General features: G+C 44.3%; 1 protein-coding gene across 5 annotated transcripts in view; it reads left to right on the forward strand.

Annotated features, from left to right (window-relative positions):
• LOC135251920 (mitogen-activated protein kinase kinase kinase kinase 4-like) overlaps positions 1–13,860 on the forward strand; it is a 64,445-nt gene extending 50,585 nt beyond the window's left edge. For 4 of the 5 annotated variants that reach the window (XM_064329790.1, XM_064329792.1, XM_064329793.1 and 1 more), the window contains 9 exons: positions 2,547–2,664; positions 6,348–6,518; positions 7,317–7,460; positions 8,001–8,135; positions 9,155–9,255; positions 9,591–9,740; positions 10,144–10,303; positions 10,418–10,557; positions 11,253–13,860. In XM_064329790.1, coding sequence (XP_064185860.1) covers positions 2,547–2,664; positions 6,348–6,518; positions 7,317–7,460; positions 8,001–8,135; positions 9,155–9,255; positions 9,591–9,740; positions 10,144–10,303; positions 10,418–10,557; positions 11,253–11,336 — 1,203 coding nt within the window. In that variant the 3' untranslated portion in view covers positions 11,337–13,860. The remainder of the gene's footprint in view (positions 1–2,546; positions 2,665–6,347; positions 6,519–7,316; positions 7,461–8,000; positions 8,136–9,154; positions 9,256–9,590; positions 9,741–10,143; positions 10,304–10,417; positions 10,558–11,252) is intronic. The other variant, XM_064329791.1, reaches the window with a different exon arrangement.
• The last annotated feature ends 1,804 nt before the right edge of the window (positions 13,861–15,664 follow it).

Here is a 15,664-nt window from a genome sequence, read left to right on the forward strand (position 1 = left end):
AGCGCCCCCTAGTGCCCAGGAGGCACTGCTGATGGGCACACTCTCATTCCTTATTAGCTGCTCCTCCCATTAGCATCCAGACAGAACGTTCCGGATCACTGCCCCCAATCCCGCTCCCGCCCCACTGCCCCACCATTTCAGTCATTAATGATTGGCTGAACCACAACCAGTCTCGTTATCTGATTGTTTCTAGATTCCTAGGCATCTAGATGGTTAAGTTGCCATGATATGCCCCCTACATTGCTAAACAGCCAGTCGATTGAGCGTCTCCATTGGTTACGCAGTCCTCTCACAGTGACCTTACCCAGAGGCTTCTCTGTTGAAGTGATTTTGAGGGGTTTTCATTTGTTTAATGAAAAATGGACAATGAAGTCCTATGGGGAATAGCCAGGCTGGTGGATTATGAAACGGAAGTGAAGCATCTGACTTTGCTGACTTTGCTGGAAACATAAGGTTCTCCTCACCCCACTAAATCACCAGGGGGCGCTGTTGACGTGGTCACAGCTGTGACTGAGTGTTTTTGGAGAAAAATTTGGGGAAACATTTTGCAGAAAATGTTTTCACAGATTGGTGTGTAAAACATAAGCAGGTGAGCTGGTCACCATTCCCCACGTCTCTATTTTCCTTTTGAAGAGATGGTTTTAGTTTTACTCCCATAATCCTCCTTTATTTTATTCCTCTTTCTGCTCTTAAAGAAAATGGTTAGTTGCATAAATTAGAGCCGTGGCTTATTCAGCATGTTGGTCACTCACAGGACCACAAGAGAGAACTGGGGCTGCTTTAAATATGCAGTCAGGTTTCCAATGGGCTGTATTAAACAACTTTCTTTCTGAGTTCTACATTTTTTTCATATTGTCTTTCTTCATTTTCTATTCTTTATTTTGTCCTTGTTTCTTCCCATTCTATTCCTTCACACTTGTGCTGTTGTCTCATCTTCAAAACTGTACTTTTCAATGAGTTTTATGGTTTTAATCACAGCTATCTGCGTGTTTCAGAACTCAGTGTACACCTCTTCGCTTTTCTGTCACTGTTGTGAGTTGAATTCTGGGAAATCTCATTTGAATACAGAGAAATAAGGCTATGTACAGACCAAGTAAGAGATGTTTGTAACTTGTAAGGGTAGCATAGGCTGTTTTCATTTGTTTTGTGTCTACTTCACTATGATTTATAATTATATGGATATGTTATTAATATTTCTGATTGTATGGATGTGCTATTTAGGAGGAGCTTTAGAGTGTGTTCATTATGAACAGGAAGGACCCTAAATGGTACAGGAAGCACAGAGTTCCAGAAAACACTTGTCACTCTCTCTCTCTGTATCAGGCTTGTGGTCAGCTCGGTCTGCAGAACTCATCCTGTGACTGAGTGCAGAGCTCTTATGCCTCAATGACCTACATTTTATTTGTGTGTGTGTGTGAGAGAGAGGGAGAGAGAATGTGAATATCTGTTTGTGCTCAGGCTTCGTGTAAGAACAAGTATGAGCGTTAACAAGTATGTCCGTTGTCGTAGCTTAACACAGATAATAAAAATACAGAGCATGATATATATTTATTGTACTTTTTAATTTTATTTTTACAATTACAGTGTCTCTGATCACTGAATGGAGAAGATAACATTTGTGTGTATGAATAATAATTGAGAATGAAAGAGTGAGCATGCAGAATGAAAGGGTGAGTGTGCAGAATGAAAGAGTTAGTGTGCAGAATGAAAGGGTGAGCGTGCAGAATGAAAGGGTGAGCGTGCAGAATGAAAGGGTGAGCATGCAGAATGAAAGGGTGAGCATGCAGAATGAAAGGGTGAGCGTGCAGAATGAAAGGGTGAGCAATCAGAATGGAAGGGTGAGCATGCAGAATGAAAGGGTTAGTGTGCAGAATGAGGGTTAGCGTGCAGAATGAAAGGGTGAGCGTGCTGAATGAAAGGGTGAGCGTGCAGAATGAAAGGTGTGAGTGTGCAGAATGAAAGAGTGAGTGTGCAGAATGAAAGGGTTAGTGTGCAGAATGAAAGGGTGGGCATGCAGAATGAAAGGGTTAGTGTGCAGAATGAAAGGGTAAGTGTGCAGAATGAAAGGGTGAGTGAGCAGAATGAAAGGGTGAGTGTGCAGATATATATTTTAATGTTTATGATTTATGGTTTCAGATGGAGAGCAGTTCATGGTGACAGATACATACACACACACACACAAGCACACAGTTCATGGTAACAGGTAGATATAGTTCAGTTTTCACAGGAGAATGGTTATAGGGGAGCTTGAATGGACATAGGCACTGGGACAAGTGAATGATTGCAGATACAGAGACTGGTGAATAGACACAGGCCAAAGGACTGGGGAATGGTTGCGGGTGAATGGTTACGGGTGAAAGGTTGCGGGTGAATGGTAGCAAGTGAATGGTTGCAGGTGAATGGTAGCAGGTGAGAGGTTGCGGGTGAATGGTTTCAGGTGAATGGTTGCTGGTGAATGGTTGCAGGTGAATGGTTACAGGTGAATGGTTGTGGGTGAAAGGTTGCGGGTGGAGACAGTCGCTCTTACCCTGGCTCCTGTGTTGTAGACCCAGTCTGCCAGTAACACTCTGCAGAAACACAAGTCCTCGTCCTCCTTCACCCCCTTCATCGACCCGCGACTGCTCCAGATCTCTCCCTCCAGTGGCTCCTCCCTCAACTCTGTGGGTAAGTCACCTGTGAGCAACAAGCCTCTCCATTGGCTCAGACCAGCTGCCTCTTAGTCTGTGATTTGTCATATAACTGCCATTGTACTTGACATGAACTGCCCCCATTTGTGATGTCACTGGGCTGGGCAATATACCACAACGGATGGAATCGCGGAATTGAGAATTTAAAAAAGCTATAACATAGATTCCATAGGGCCCTACATTATGTCAATGCTAAAAGCTAACTGGAGGTTTGAAAATATGACTACGTAATGTGAATGTTATTATAAATAAGTCATTTATTGAACACACGTTTAAAAAAATTAACAACTATTTACAGCATAGCAGAGTCAGAATCAGAATCTGACAACAATGTACAGTCTTGGAATGCTGCGTTTTCAACAACAACAAAGGAAATCAATAATATCAAAGTTTTTGCACTCTACAATAACTTGTATTCAAGTCCTGATTGGCTACTGAATCTAACAACAAGCCTTGGAATGCTGGGCAGATTTAAACATTTAAAAAACTGTCTACGGTTTTTTGGCTTTTACCTTTCGTCCTTGACATTATCCCTAAATGTCACAAAGGAAGTATCTGGGTTACCTAGCTAGCTAAGTTAGCTAAATGACCACGTTGTCATAAAATTTTTCCCGACTGTGAAAACTGCCTGAGTTGTTAACATTTTGGACAGATGTGGCTCCTGAGTAGATCTATCGCAGCACTTTCGACACAAGCAATAGCCTATCGTAAAAATCCTGAAATTTCTTCTTACCGTAAACAGACCTGCAAACTGATCAGGGGTGAGAAAGGGTCCCTCCTAGGGGGGTCCGGGGGCATGCCCCCCTGTGAAGAAATTTTTTTAAATATCAGCTTTAAAATGTGGATTTACAGTAGATTTTAGCATGAGGATATAGGGAAAAACTCACCCTAGAATTCATGTAATCTTACTGCTAATGTCCCGCTTACATTACAAAAGTAATGTGAGGGGGACATAAGTTCAGGGCACTTAAAAAAAAAAAAAATTAATTAAAAAAAGTCAAGAGAATGCAGAGCCGGGTCCAAAATTGTATTAAAATGCATTGCATCCACTATGTAATAAAGTTGATCAGACAAAACAAAAACACAATATGCACAACAACTGACAAATCAAATGGAAAACACAGCTTATGTTATATTTTGGTAGAGAGAGAGAGAGTGGCAATATGGTGTGGCAAGGTGTGTTCTATTACACACATTATTTAACTGACTAGTACTGATAGTTTAACTTAAGTCTGCCCACGATCTGAATAATTCAATTGTAGATAAACACATTTGCAGGGAAAGTAGCCAAAAAAAGTCAGCTTACTTGAAACTTCAGGCACTCCTCTCCTCATCAGTGTGCCTTGATGAAGGCCCTGCATGGTCGAGACCAGTCGGTGGTATTTCTCCTTTTCCTGCATATATCGAGATAATAAAGGTTTTCTAAAAAAATACCAATTCCTCCGCGCAAGAGTGCCTGAAGTTTCAAGTAAGCTTTTTTGTCTACTTTTCCTGCAAATCTGTATAAGCACCCTCCCTTCAAGAGCACCTTGTTTTGCGTTATCTGGAGTTTATAGTCAATCACTTTGGCAGCACTCTACCTCCTTTATAATTAAGTAGATAAACACAGTTTCCTTCATCACGCCATGCTATGACGATCAAATAAATTATAAACTCAAAAATTCCATCTAACCCGTGCTCGTTCAAATGACAAAATCTGCGTATTCCAGATCTTTGCCATGAACATTTTCGGAGTGTGTATTTTTATTCAGTTTTTAATATGCTAATGTCGATTGAAATGTGCACAATTTTGTGACGCAAATAGAATGTTTTTCTCGTCTAAACTAATTGAGGAGAACTGTCTCTATCATATTTAGTAATATGTCATTTCTAATCAAGTACAATAATTAAAAACAAGTTGACAACAATAATAACGTTAATCAGTTTAAGGGATTTTCTGCCTGCTCATTTTTCAGCTCAGCACCCGTCACTAGGGCACCCAGTGGTTTTCTTTCACTTTAAAAACAAGACCAGGTCAAAACCTAGGATATGGTTTTGAGGACAGGCCCGCTATTGCGGTCCAGCCAAAAATAACTAGCACTTTGCTGTAAGCGGTGGGTACAGACAATTTGACAATTTGACAAACGTTGGCTCTTCTCCATTAATGGTCGACAAGAAAATACAAATAATTCGAAATCTATGCCTGAAAATCCATTATTAAAATAATTGGTAGATATGTTGATCACCGCTGATGGCGTTTATTTCTACTTGTTTAACATGACTTTCGAAAGGTTAGCTAGCGTTGTCGTAAAATTTAGTGCTTATAATATTGCTTGTGTCGAAAGTGCTGCGACGGAAACAGCGATAGATTTATCCACGAGCCACATCTGTCCAAAATGTAAACAAGCAAGGCAGTCTTCACGGTCGGGGAAAATTTTATGACAGCGTCACCCAGCGAGTGAACACCACAAAAAGCGGTGGTGTAACAGTTATTGGCTCATTACTAACTGATCGTGGCGAAAGGTTACGATGGTTTCTAGGTTAACCACCCCCGCCACCACTCCCAATTTCAAAAACTCATCGGATCTACACGAATCACACAAATTACCTATTTTGGATTCAAAACGGCGAATTTCGCCAAAAAGCGACTAGTTCGCAGGTATGCGTGAAGAGTGCCTGACCCTCAACCGTAGCGTTTTTTCCCCCAAAGATGGTATTTTTAGATATAGCCTAATTTTGCCGCTGTGCTAACACATTTCTGCGTTTGCCGGTCAGGCACTCTGCACCGTAAGAAGACATTTTAGGATTTCCTGATTTTTATTTGTTGAAAGTGCTGTGATGGAAACAACGATAGATTTACTCAGGAGCCACATCTGTCCGAAATGTAAACAAGTTTTCACAGTCGGGAAAAAAATTGACATAACATTGTCGTGCACATCAATGTCATCAAGCTAACGTTATTAATAAACAAGTGAAGTCGTTATTTCGATTAATAAGTCATGTAATGTTACAATGTATCGAACGTTACATGCATGCTACTAGTTTAACGTTACCTACACACTGCTTAAGTTAATATAAAAAGAATGTATGCCTACTTACCAACGAGATGGAGTGATAACGCGGAAGTTTGTAGCGAGGTTAGTTAGCCTACTAAATAAGAAATGGTGCCTTGTGATAGCTGGAAGCGTCAAGTGTTGAACGTCACTCTACACACAATGATGGTAAAGAACACTAATCTCAGACCTGCTGTTTTCCTATAGTGCGTTCACGTTTTAACCAACAGATGTCGCTGGTGAGCTTTCCAACCGAGCCGCCCCACTGTAACTGTAGTTTTAAAAAAAAAAACATCGTCATCTTTTTTTTTTTTTTTAAATTCCCTGATGTTTAGGCCGAGGCTGAGGGTCAACTTAGGCCCGGCGAGCCACTGGACTTGCAATACACTGACGGAAACCGTGTATCCAGTATAATTGGATGCAATGCTATGTAAAAACAGTTGTGTAACTCACTCTGGATAAGAGTGTCTGCTAAATGCCTGTAATGAAATGTAAAGGGCCTTGCAGCTGCCATGTGATTGTGTGATGTGTTTTTACAATCACATGGAAGCTGCAAGGCCTTCCTGCTGATTGGCAGTCTTACTGCTGTGGTGTGACCTCTGACCTCTGAGCTGTATGTTGTAATCAGCAGGTTTTGGGAATGAGGCCAGGCTGCAGGAGGCCCTGAGGCAGGACCCTTCCAGGAAGGGCTCTGTGGTCAATGTGAACCCTGTGAACACCAGACCGCAGAGCGACACCCCTGAGATCCGCAAATACAAGAAGAGGTTCAACTCTGAGATACTGTGTGCGGCTCTGTGGGGTAGGTGTCTGCACTGGCCTTGTGGGGTAGACTGGCCCTGTGGGGTAGAGGTCTACACTGGCCTGTGGGGTAGACTGGCCCTGTGGAGCAGGTGTCTGCACTGGCCCTATGGGGTAGAGGTCTCCACTGGCCCTGTGGGGTAAAGGTCTGCACTGGCCCTGTGGGGTAGACTGGCCCTGTGGAGTGAAGGTCTGCAGTGGCCCTGTGGGGTAGAGGTCTACACTGGCCCTGTGGGGTAGAGGTCTCCACTGGCCCTTTGGGTAAGTGTCTACACTGGCCCTGTGGAGAAAAGGTCTGCACTGGCCCTGTGGGGTAGAGGGATATGCTGGCCCTGCGGGGTAGAGGTCTCCACTGGCCCTGTGGCGTCGAGGTCTCCACTGGCCCTGCGGGGTAGAGGTCTCCACTGGCCTCTGGGGTCGAGGTCTACACTGGCCCTGTGGGGTTGAGGTCTACACTGGCCCTCTGGGGTAGACTGGCCCTGTGGAGTAAAGATCTACACTGACCCTGTGGGGTCGGGCCCAGTCCCCACTAAGCGACTTGTGTGGATTTACTTCATGTGTGTGTTACCTTCTGTGGAATTTCTTCAGGTATTTTCTGCATGTGTGAGTTAAGTGTGTGTGAATATTGTGTGTGGCTGCTCCAGGTGTGACTGAGTTACCTGTGTGGTATTCCAGGTGTTAGTTACCTGTGTGCAGTTTATCTCCAGGTGTGAGTTATGTGGGTGTTGTTTTCCTCCAGGTGTTAGTTACCTGTGTGCAGTTTGTCTCCAGGTGTGAGTGTCTTCTCTGGCTGCTCCAGGTGTGAACCTGCTGGTAGGCACGGAGAGCGGGCTGATGCTGCTGGATCGCAGCGGCCAGGGGAAGGTCTACCCCCTCATAAGCCGCCGCCGCTTCCAGCAGATGGACGTGCTGGAGGGCCTCAATGTCCTGGTGACTATATCAGGTAGCATTCACCTGCTCACTCTCATCTGCACTCTCTTTCACCTGCTCTCTCTCACCTGCTCTCTTTCACCTACTGTCAATCTTACCTACTCTCTCTTTCAGCTACTGTCAATCTTACCTACTCTCTCTTTCAGCTACTCTCAATCTTACCTACTCTCTCTTTCAGCTACTCTCAATCTTACCTACTCTCTCTTTCAGCTACTCTCAATCTTACCTACTCTCTCTTTCAGCTACTCTCAATCTTACCTACTCTCTCTCTCACCTGCTCTCTCTTTCATCTGCTCTCCCTCTCACCTGTTCTCTCTCACCTACTCTCGCTCTTACCTGCTCTCTCTCTCACCTGCTCTCTCTTTCATCTGCTCTCCCTCTCACCTGTTCTCTCTCACCTACTCTCTCTCTCACCTGCTCCTTCTGCTCTCTCTTTCCCCAGGTGTCACACTCCTGGTGGCTCTGTCACCTGGTCTGTCTCCTGCTCTGACGCCTGCTCTCTCTCTCTCACTTGCAGCGTGACTCAGTGTGTACTTCCTGTTTCCTCTCCCAGGTAAGAAGAACAAGCTGAGGGTGTACTACCTGTCCTGGCTGAGAAACAAAATTCTGCACAATGACCCAGAGGTGGAGAAGAAGCAGGGCTGGACCACCGTGGGGGACCTGGAGGGCTGTGTGCATTATAAAGTTGGTATGTACCTCTGCACTCAGTCAGACAGGGGTGTAGGACCCTGTGCTGCTCAGTCAGACATTGTAAAATGACCATGATAATTCTGTAGCTAGCAGAGATTAAGATTCAGCGGGTGAGATTCACTTGCTCAGATTATGCTTTTGTCCTCTAAATTTGTCATGTAGACCCAGTGTGGAGGGCTATCTTGGGGTGTCAGGGTTTTTAACTTCACTGAATACTGAAATAATAATGAACTGAAAAATGCATGTTTGGGTATATGGTGGTTTGTGACGGCAGTTTTAGGAGTTTGGGAACATGGAGTGAAGTTGCTGTGCTGAGATGTAATTTAAGATGGCACTGATGACAGCTCGATGTAAGGCACAAGCCCTTGTTCTTCGTGAGTTCACAGACACAAGTTATTCCCCTCTCATGCTCTGTGACATCACTGATTTCCTGTAGGTTGTAGCTTACTAAGTTTAGTTTGGCCTACTAATACACTAGATACTTACAGGGTAATATAGCCTACTTCCCAAAAGCCAGTATTGCTTGACAGCTACATTGAAATACCATATGCCCCTATGCTTCCAAAACATATAAAACATTAAAGTATTGCATTATTTTTCATTTTATGTTTCAGTAGTTGCTTAGGGATGCAATAAATAGCAATTAACGAGGTGGAATGATGGATATTGCAAAATAATATTTTTAATATCTACTGTACATGCCCTATCTTACATGGAAACCTAAGGAGATAATGATTTTAGGATTGCTGGTCCAAATTTTTATTTTATTTAATTGCATTGATAACCTCCCCCCAAATAAAGAGAAGTGACAAAATGATCATATATCATCCTGAAAATTTATAATAACATTAATTAACTACAGTTCATTTAAATAATTTTTGAATACTGAACTCAGTAGAGTAGTTGCCCCTTTGTCCTTAGTTTTCAGGGGAATTCCATGACACCTGAAGCCATACTGACGACTTCTGTGGTCTGTTCATCACTGTGCCTCTGCAACTTCTGTCATTTTCCCCCCAGTGAAATATGAGCGAATCAAGTTCTTAGTTCTGGCTTTGAAGAATTCAGTGGAAGTCTATGCATGGGCCCCAAAGCCATACCACAAGTTCATGGCCTTCAAGGTGAGCCGCTCAGGTAGACTGATACTGGTAGTGTAGAGGTAGTGTACAGGTAGTATGCTTAGCATTCCAGTTTCCTGTTTTAGACTAGAGTTGGAATAACATGTTTTTTCCATATTTATATTAAATATTTACAGATGTTTCAGACTGTTCTTTAAATCCCTGCATTAACTGTCCACTAGTAGAGCTGATGACTGGACACAGATTTATTGAAAGAACCACATTGAGTCTTTTCATCACCATGGAAATGATCTGTAACGGAACTGAAGAGTGAACAGAAACACAACTGCAGCATCATTTTGACAGATGAGTAACTGACTGACCTTTGACCTCTACAGTCATTTGGAGACCTGGTGCACAAGCCCCTGCTGGTGGACCTGACGGTGGAAGAGGGCCAGAGGTTAAAGGTCATCTATGGCTCCTGTTCAGGGTTTCATGCTGTGGATGTGGACTCGGGGGCAGTGTACGACATCTACCTGCCCACTCATGTAAGGGTCATGCCTATATGGGGAATGAGCTGGATAGGTGTGTGTGTAGTGGTGGTTATGCAGCTGGTGATCTCCTCCTGTAGGGGATGCAAGTTTGAATCCCAGGTGTGATCCTGCATGCTATCGCTTGTTCTTCAGCCCTGTCCTTCTATAAAATCATAGCTGGAGGAGCAGGATACAACAGGGAGAGCAAATGGATCTAGTGCTGGTTATTAGGCTGATGGTTTTAGAATGTCTTCATATAGAACACCTGCATTTTAGTTTGCATAGCAATATAAGTAATTTGTGGGGTGGATGATGAAGGGGGCCACAATGTATGTTTCTAAGCAACATTATGTAAGACATGAGTGGAATAACCTCTCTTTCTCTCTCTCTCTGCTCGACACCTCCATGCCTCTCTCAGATTCAGACGAGTATTCAGTCTCATGCCATAATCATCCTGCCGAACGCAGATGGCATCGAGCTGCTGGTGTGCTATGAGGACGAGGGCGTGTACGTCAACACCTATGGCCGGATCACCAAAGACGTGGTGCTGCAGTGGGGCGAGATGCCCACCTCTGTGGGTACGTCTGGCTGTGCTCGCGCCCCTCGGGCTCCGCGCCGTGCTCCCCTTGGCGCCTTCCTGTTTGGAACCTAATGGGCCTGTGTGTAACCCGGCTCTCTGTCGCCCCCTGCAGCCTACATCAGGTCCAACCAGATAATGGGCTGGGGGGAGAAGGCCATTGAGATCCGCTCTGTGGAGACGGGTCACCTGGACGGAGTCTTCATGCACAAGAGAGCCCAGAGACTGAAGTTCCTGTGCGAGAGGAACGACAAGGTGAGATGTGTGTCTGTATGTGTGTGTGTGTGTGTGTGTGTGTGTGTGTGCGTGCAGTAACTGTGTGCGTGTGTGTGTGTGTGCACTCAGTAACTGTGTGTGTGTGTGTGTGTGCAGTAACTGTGTGTGTGTGTGTGTGTGTGCGTGCGTGCAGTAACTGTGTGTGTGTGTGTGTGTGTGTGTGCGCATGTGTGCAGTAACTGTGTGTGTGAGTATGTGTGTTTCCTGTGCAGGTGCTTATATACCTGTGAGTGTGTGTGTGTTTCCTGCACGGATGCTTATATACCTGTGTGTGTGTGTGTGTTTCTTGTGCAGGTGCTTATATACCTGTGTGTGTGTGTGTGTGTTTCCTGTGCAGGTGCTTATATACCTGTCTGTGTGTGTGTGTGTGTTTCTTGTGCAGGTGCTTATATACCTGTGTGTGTGTGTGTGTGTGTGTGTGCGTGTGTGTTTCCTGTGCAGGTGCTTATATACCTGTGGGTGTATGTGTGTGTTTCTTTTTGCAGGTGCTTATATACCTGTGTGTGTGTGTGTGTGTGTGTGTTTCTTGTGCAGGTGCTCATATACTTGTGTGTGTGTTTCTTGTGCAGGTGCTCATATACCTGTGTGTGTGTTTCCTGTGCAGGTGCTCATATACCTGTGTGTGTGTTTCTTGTGCAGGTGCTCATATACCTGTGTGTGTGTTTCCTGTGCAGGTGTTCTTCGCCTCCGTGCGATCGGGCGGCTCTAGCCAGGTGTACTTCATGACCCTGGGGCGGAGCTCCCTGCTCAGCTGGTAGGATAGAGATGCTGAACGCGCCCCGTTCAACGTTCGGGACGACCATAACAAAAACTAAAACCCAGCGACCTTTAACCTTATTGACCTCTCTACACCTTGGGCCACACATTGAGTCAACAATTAAAATTTATTAAATTTATTAAAATGAATTAATAAATCAAAAAATGACAACAAAAAGAAAGGCCCTAGTGTTGATGGGACTGTGGACGTGGAGTGTTACGATCATCGCCACAACGAAGATGTCACCATGCAGACCAATGTTAAACAGCATTTTTTTGTGACCACACCCCTTCACAGAAAAGACCCGTCTTTGCATCTCAACACAATTGACGACCCCCCTGCCCCCCTCCTCACCTACACCCACATGCGGTGTACGGCAGAGGACTGTGTTTAGAGTCACTGGCAGTGCAAGGTGGAGGCGCAGGGTTAGGGTTATGAAGGACGAGGGCAGAGTTTAGGGGTCAAAGTGTCATTTGGCAGATTTCACTTGGGAAGCTTAACTGTAACTGAATTCTGTTCTTAGATTGCATCTGTTTTTAACCCCACCACTCCTCACCCTTTCCTGCTAATATCACACAGATCTGAATTTCTCTCCGTTTACATTGTGCCCTGACTACATACGTGCTTGAAGAGATACAGCAGAAGGTCTAAAGCTTTTCATTTCTCTAGAGAGAAAATGAGTAAGAAGAAAAGGATACTTCTTTTAGTTGTTTAGTCTTTTTCTTCTTTAGACATTTGTCACTTTAATGGACTCCCCAGGGAGGTAATTCTCCCCCTCCCCCCCAAACCCCCACATCCCAAAATGTGGTTACCTCTTTCCCATGCCCCAATGCATGCCTTCAATTCTTCTGTTCATACGTGAAAGGACAGGAGAGACTTCCCCCAGACTGTTTAATAACTAAGATGAACACTATTCTGAAGAGACTTTCCCAATCAGAGAGATGCTGATGATAGATGGGACCATTTTGGCCATCATGAAGGTGTACAGAGGGAGCTTTTAGAATAACTCACAGGGGAATAGGGAGCCTTGGCTCAGATAGCAGTACCCTGTTTTTAAAACGGATTAACTCAAAACCATATTCTTCCTCAATGTTCAAACATTTTTCTTTTTTCTTCTTGGTTCCATTTAAATTTACTGAATGCAATACACTAAATACATCCAAAAAGTGTAATACCTGCCTCCCACGGTGATTCTCCGGGCCCTGTCCATCCCACACAGGCTTACCCCAGCCTGTCCAATCAGCCGTGCCCAAGAGGAGAACGGGGAGGAGTCATCCGCTTGGTTTCCTGTTGCCATTTCAAACGTATCTGTGAAGATGAGGCCTTTGTTTGTGAAGCTGAGGCCCTTTGTTTGTGAAGCTGAGGCCCTTTGTTTGTGAAGCTGAGGCCCTTTGTTTGTGAAGCTGAGGCCCTTTGTTTGTGAAGCTGAGGCCCTTTGTTTGTGATGAGACCTGGACGCTTTTCTGAGTCCCAAGACTGGGGTGCCATAAACATTCAGCCTCCTGAAAGGGGCCCAGACCGCTCCTGTTTGTCTAGGTGTTACGTGACCCAGATCTTTTTGTGTGCGTGTGCGTGTGCGTGTGCGTGTGCGTGTGTGTGTGTGTGTGCATGTGTGTGCTTGTGTATACATATGTATACGCGTGTATATGCGTATGTATGTGTGTGTATGAATGTATGTATGATAGTTTTTATGTGTGCGTGCGTGTACATATGTGTGCGCATGTGCTTGTCAATGGCAGTTGGTTTCTAAACCCTGGATTACTGATCTTGCTCCTGATGCTGAGCAGAAGCATCGGTACTTTCGTAAATTACTTTTTTGCTGTTGATGAAAGCTGTTGAAATTTTCAAATGGAATACATTGTTGCTCTCTTTCTCTGCAGTCTGTGAAAAGCCCTTGCTGTGATTTTTTTTAAAGTGCCAAGATGGCATGCATACAAATGTAAACAGTATAGAAAAACCACTACACCGATGTGAAGAATGCGTTTTTTTGACGTATTTTAGCATCGTTTTTTTTCCATCTAGGTTTAGTTGAGAAGCTTGAAAGGGTGGTTTCTTTCTGTGATTTCATTTAAGCCCATCAAATAATCATACAACTGCAGCATTTGAATCATAATGCACACCCTATATGAAGCAAGTGTTTACAGAAACAATGTTTTGTTACACTAACGTGCATCATATTTATGAATCATGTTTTTTGTTACCTCCACTTGTATTTAGTATGATTGAGCTCATAGCAGTATCATCAGCTGCAAGCTGATGAGGTTTTAAATTACTGTTGTAATAACAAAAGATAGGTTGTTAATTAATTGCCAGATGTCACTCAACGTTGTTGTGATGTTACAGCAATGCTCTGTTGCTCTTGCTCTCTGGCACAGTGCGGACCTGGTCACCTGACATGTTTTCAGCCATGCTCTATTAACTTATGTCCTCTCTGTGCATCCTGGGAAGTGTATTTTCCTGAAGGTTGTTTTTTATTGTTGTTGTTCATTTTTTTTCTTGAAATAAACTTAAAGTAATATACAGAAGTGTAGATCTGTTTTGTCTGGAAGTATCCCCTACTGACAAAATGACCTTCAGGAATTCTCCCTCACAGACACACACAATACACCCACACACACAATATACACACAAATAAACACGCACACACAATACACCCACACACACAATATACACACAAACAAACACACGCACACAATACACCCACACACATAATATACACAAACAAACATGCACACACAATACACCACACAGTTATGCACAAGCACAAACATGTGCACACATTCACGCTGTACACACACAGGCATGAATTACTCTCTCACGCACGTGCACATCCTTTAACAGAAAACAGCCCAAAAGCCCATTTTAGAGCTGATTCACTTATTTACAGAGTTCTTTGGAAATTACACATGAAACCAAAGTGAGTTTTCTGTAACGGAAAATCCCTGGTCATATGCATGCCTTGCAAGCATCCCACACCCCTTAACGTGCAAATGAGCCATGTGGTTACTTACTGCTCAAAGCCAAGTGAATAGCAGTCCTCTACCACCTAAAAGCATGCAAGGCTCTGACCACAGTGGATGATGAACTGATAACCCACACAGGAAGCGTCAGCCTGGAGTGTTAACCCTTGCTAAAAAACTACAGTACAAATACGTAAAGGCCTTATTGCATGGTATACCAGTGCATGGCTTATGTACTCTACATGCTACTGAGGCTTACCTACTGTACATGCTACTGAGGCTTGCCTGCTCTACAGGCTACTGAGGCTTACCTACTCTACATGCTACTGAGGCTTTCCTGCTCTACATGCTACTGAGACTTACCTACTCTACATGCTACTGAGGCTTACCTACTCTACATGCTACTGAGGCTTACCTACTCTACATGCTACTGAGGCTTATCTGCTCTACATGCTACTGAGGCTTATCTGCTCTACATGCTACTGAGGCTTACCTACTCGACATGCTACTGAGGCTTGCCTGCTCTACATGCTACTGAGGCTTATCTGCTCTACATGCTACTGAAGCTTACCTGCTCTACATGCTACTGATGCTTACCTACTCTACATGCTACTGATGCTTACCTACTCTACAGGCTACTGAGGCTTACCTTCTGTACATGCTACTGAGGCTACCCTACTGTACATGCTACTGAGGCTTGCCTGCTCTACATGCTACTAAGGCTTATCTGCTCTACATGCTACTGAAGCTTACCTGCTCTACATGCTACTGATGCTTACCTACTCTACAGGCTACTGAGGCTTACCTGCTCTACAGGCTATTGAGGCTTACCTGCTCTACAGGCTATTGAGGCTTATCTGCTCTACAGGCTACTGAGGCTTACCTGCTCTACAGGCTACTGAGGCTTACCTGCTGTACATGCTACTGAGGCTTACCTGGTCTACATGCGAATGAGGCATACCTTCCCTACAGGCTACTGAGGCTTATCTACTCTACAGGCTACTGAGGCTTACCTACTCTACAGGCTACTGAGGCTTACCTGCTCTACAGGCTACTGAGGCTTATCTACTCTACAGGCTACTGAGGCTTACCTACTCTACAGGCTACTGAGGCATACCTTCCCTACAGGCTACTGAGGCTTATATACTCTACAGGCTACTGAGGCTTACCTACTCTACAGGCTACTGAGGCTTACCTACTCTACATGCTATTGAGGCTTACCTTCTGTACATGCTACTGAGGCTTACCTACTTTACAGGATGCTGAGGCTTTCTGCTCTACATGCTACAATTCTGGCAAGCTTACTCCTTAATCCGCAGTTGAGTTTGCCAAACCATGATGTAAGGTTAGAAGTGAGTACGCTCTCGAG

This window comes from Anguilla rostrata, chromosome 3 (assembly GCF_018555375.3).
Source record: "Anguilla rostrata isolate EN2019 chromosome 3, ASM1855537v3, whole genome shotgun sequence".
NCBI lineage: Eukaryota > Metazoa > Chordata > Actinopteri > Anguilliformes > Anguillidae > Anguilla > Anguilla rostrata.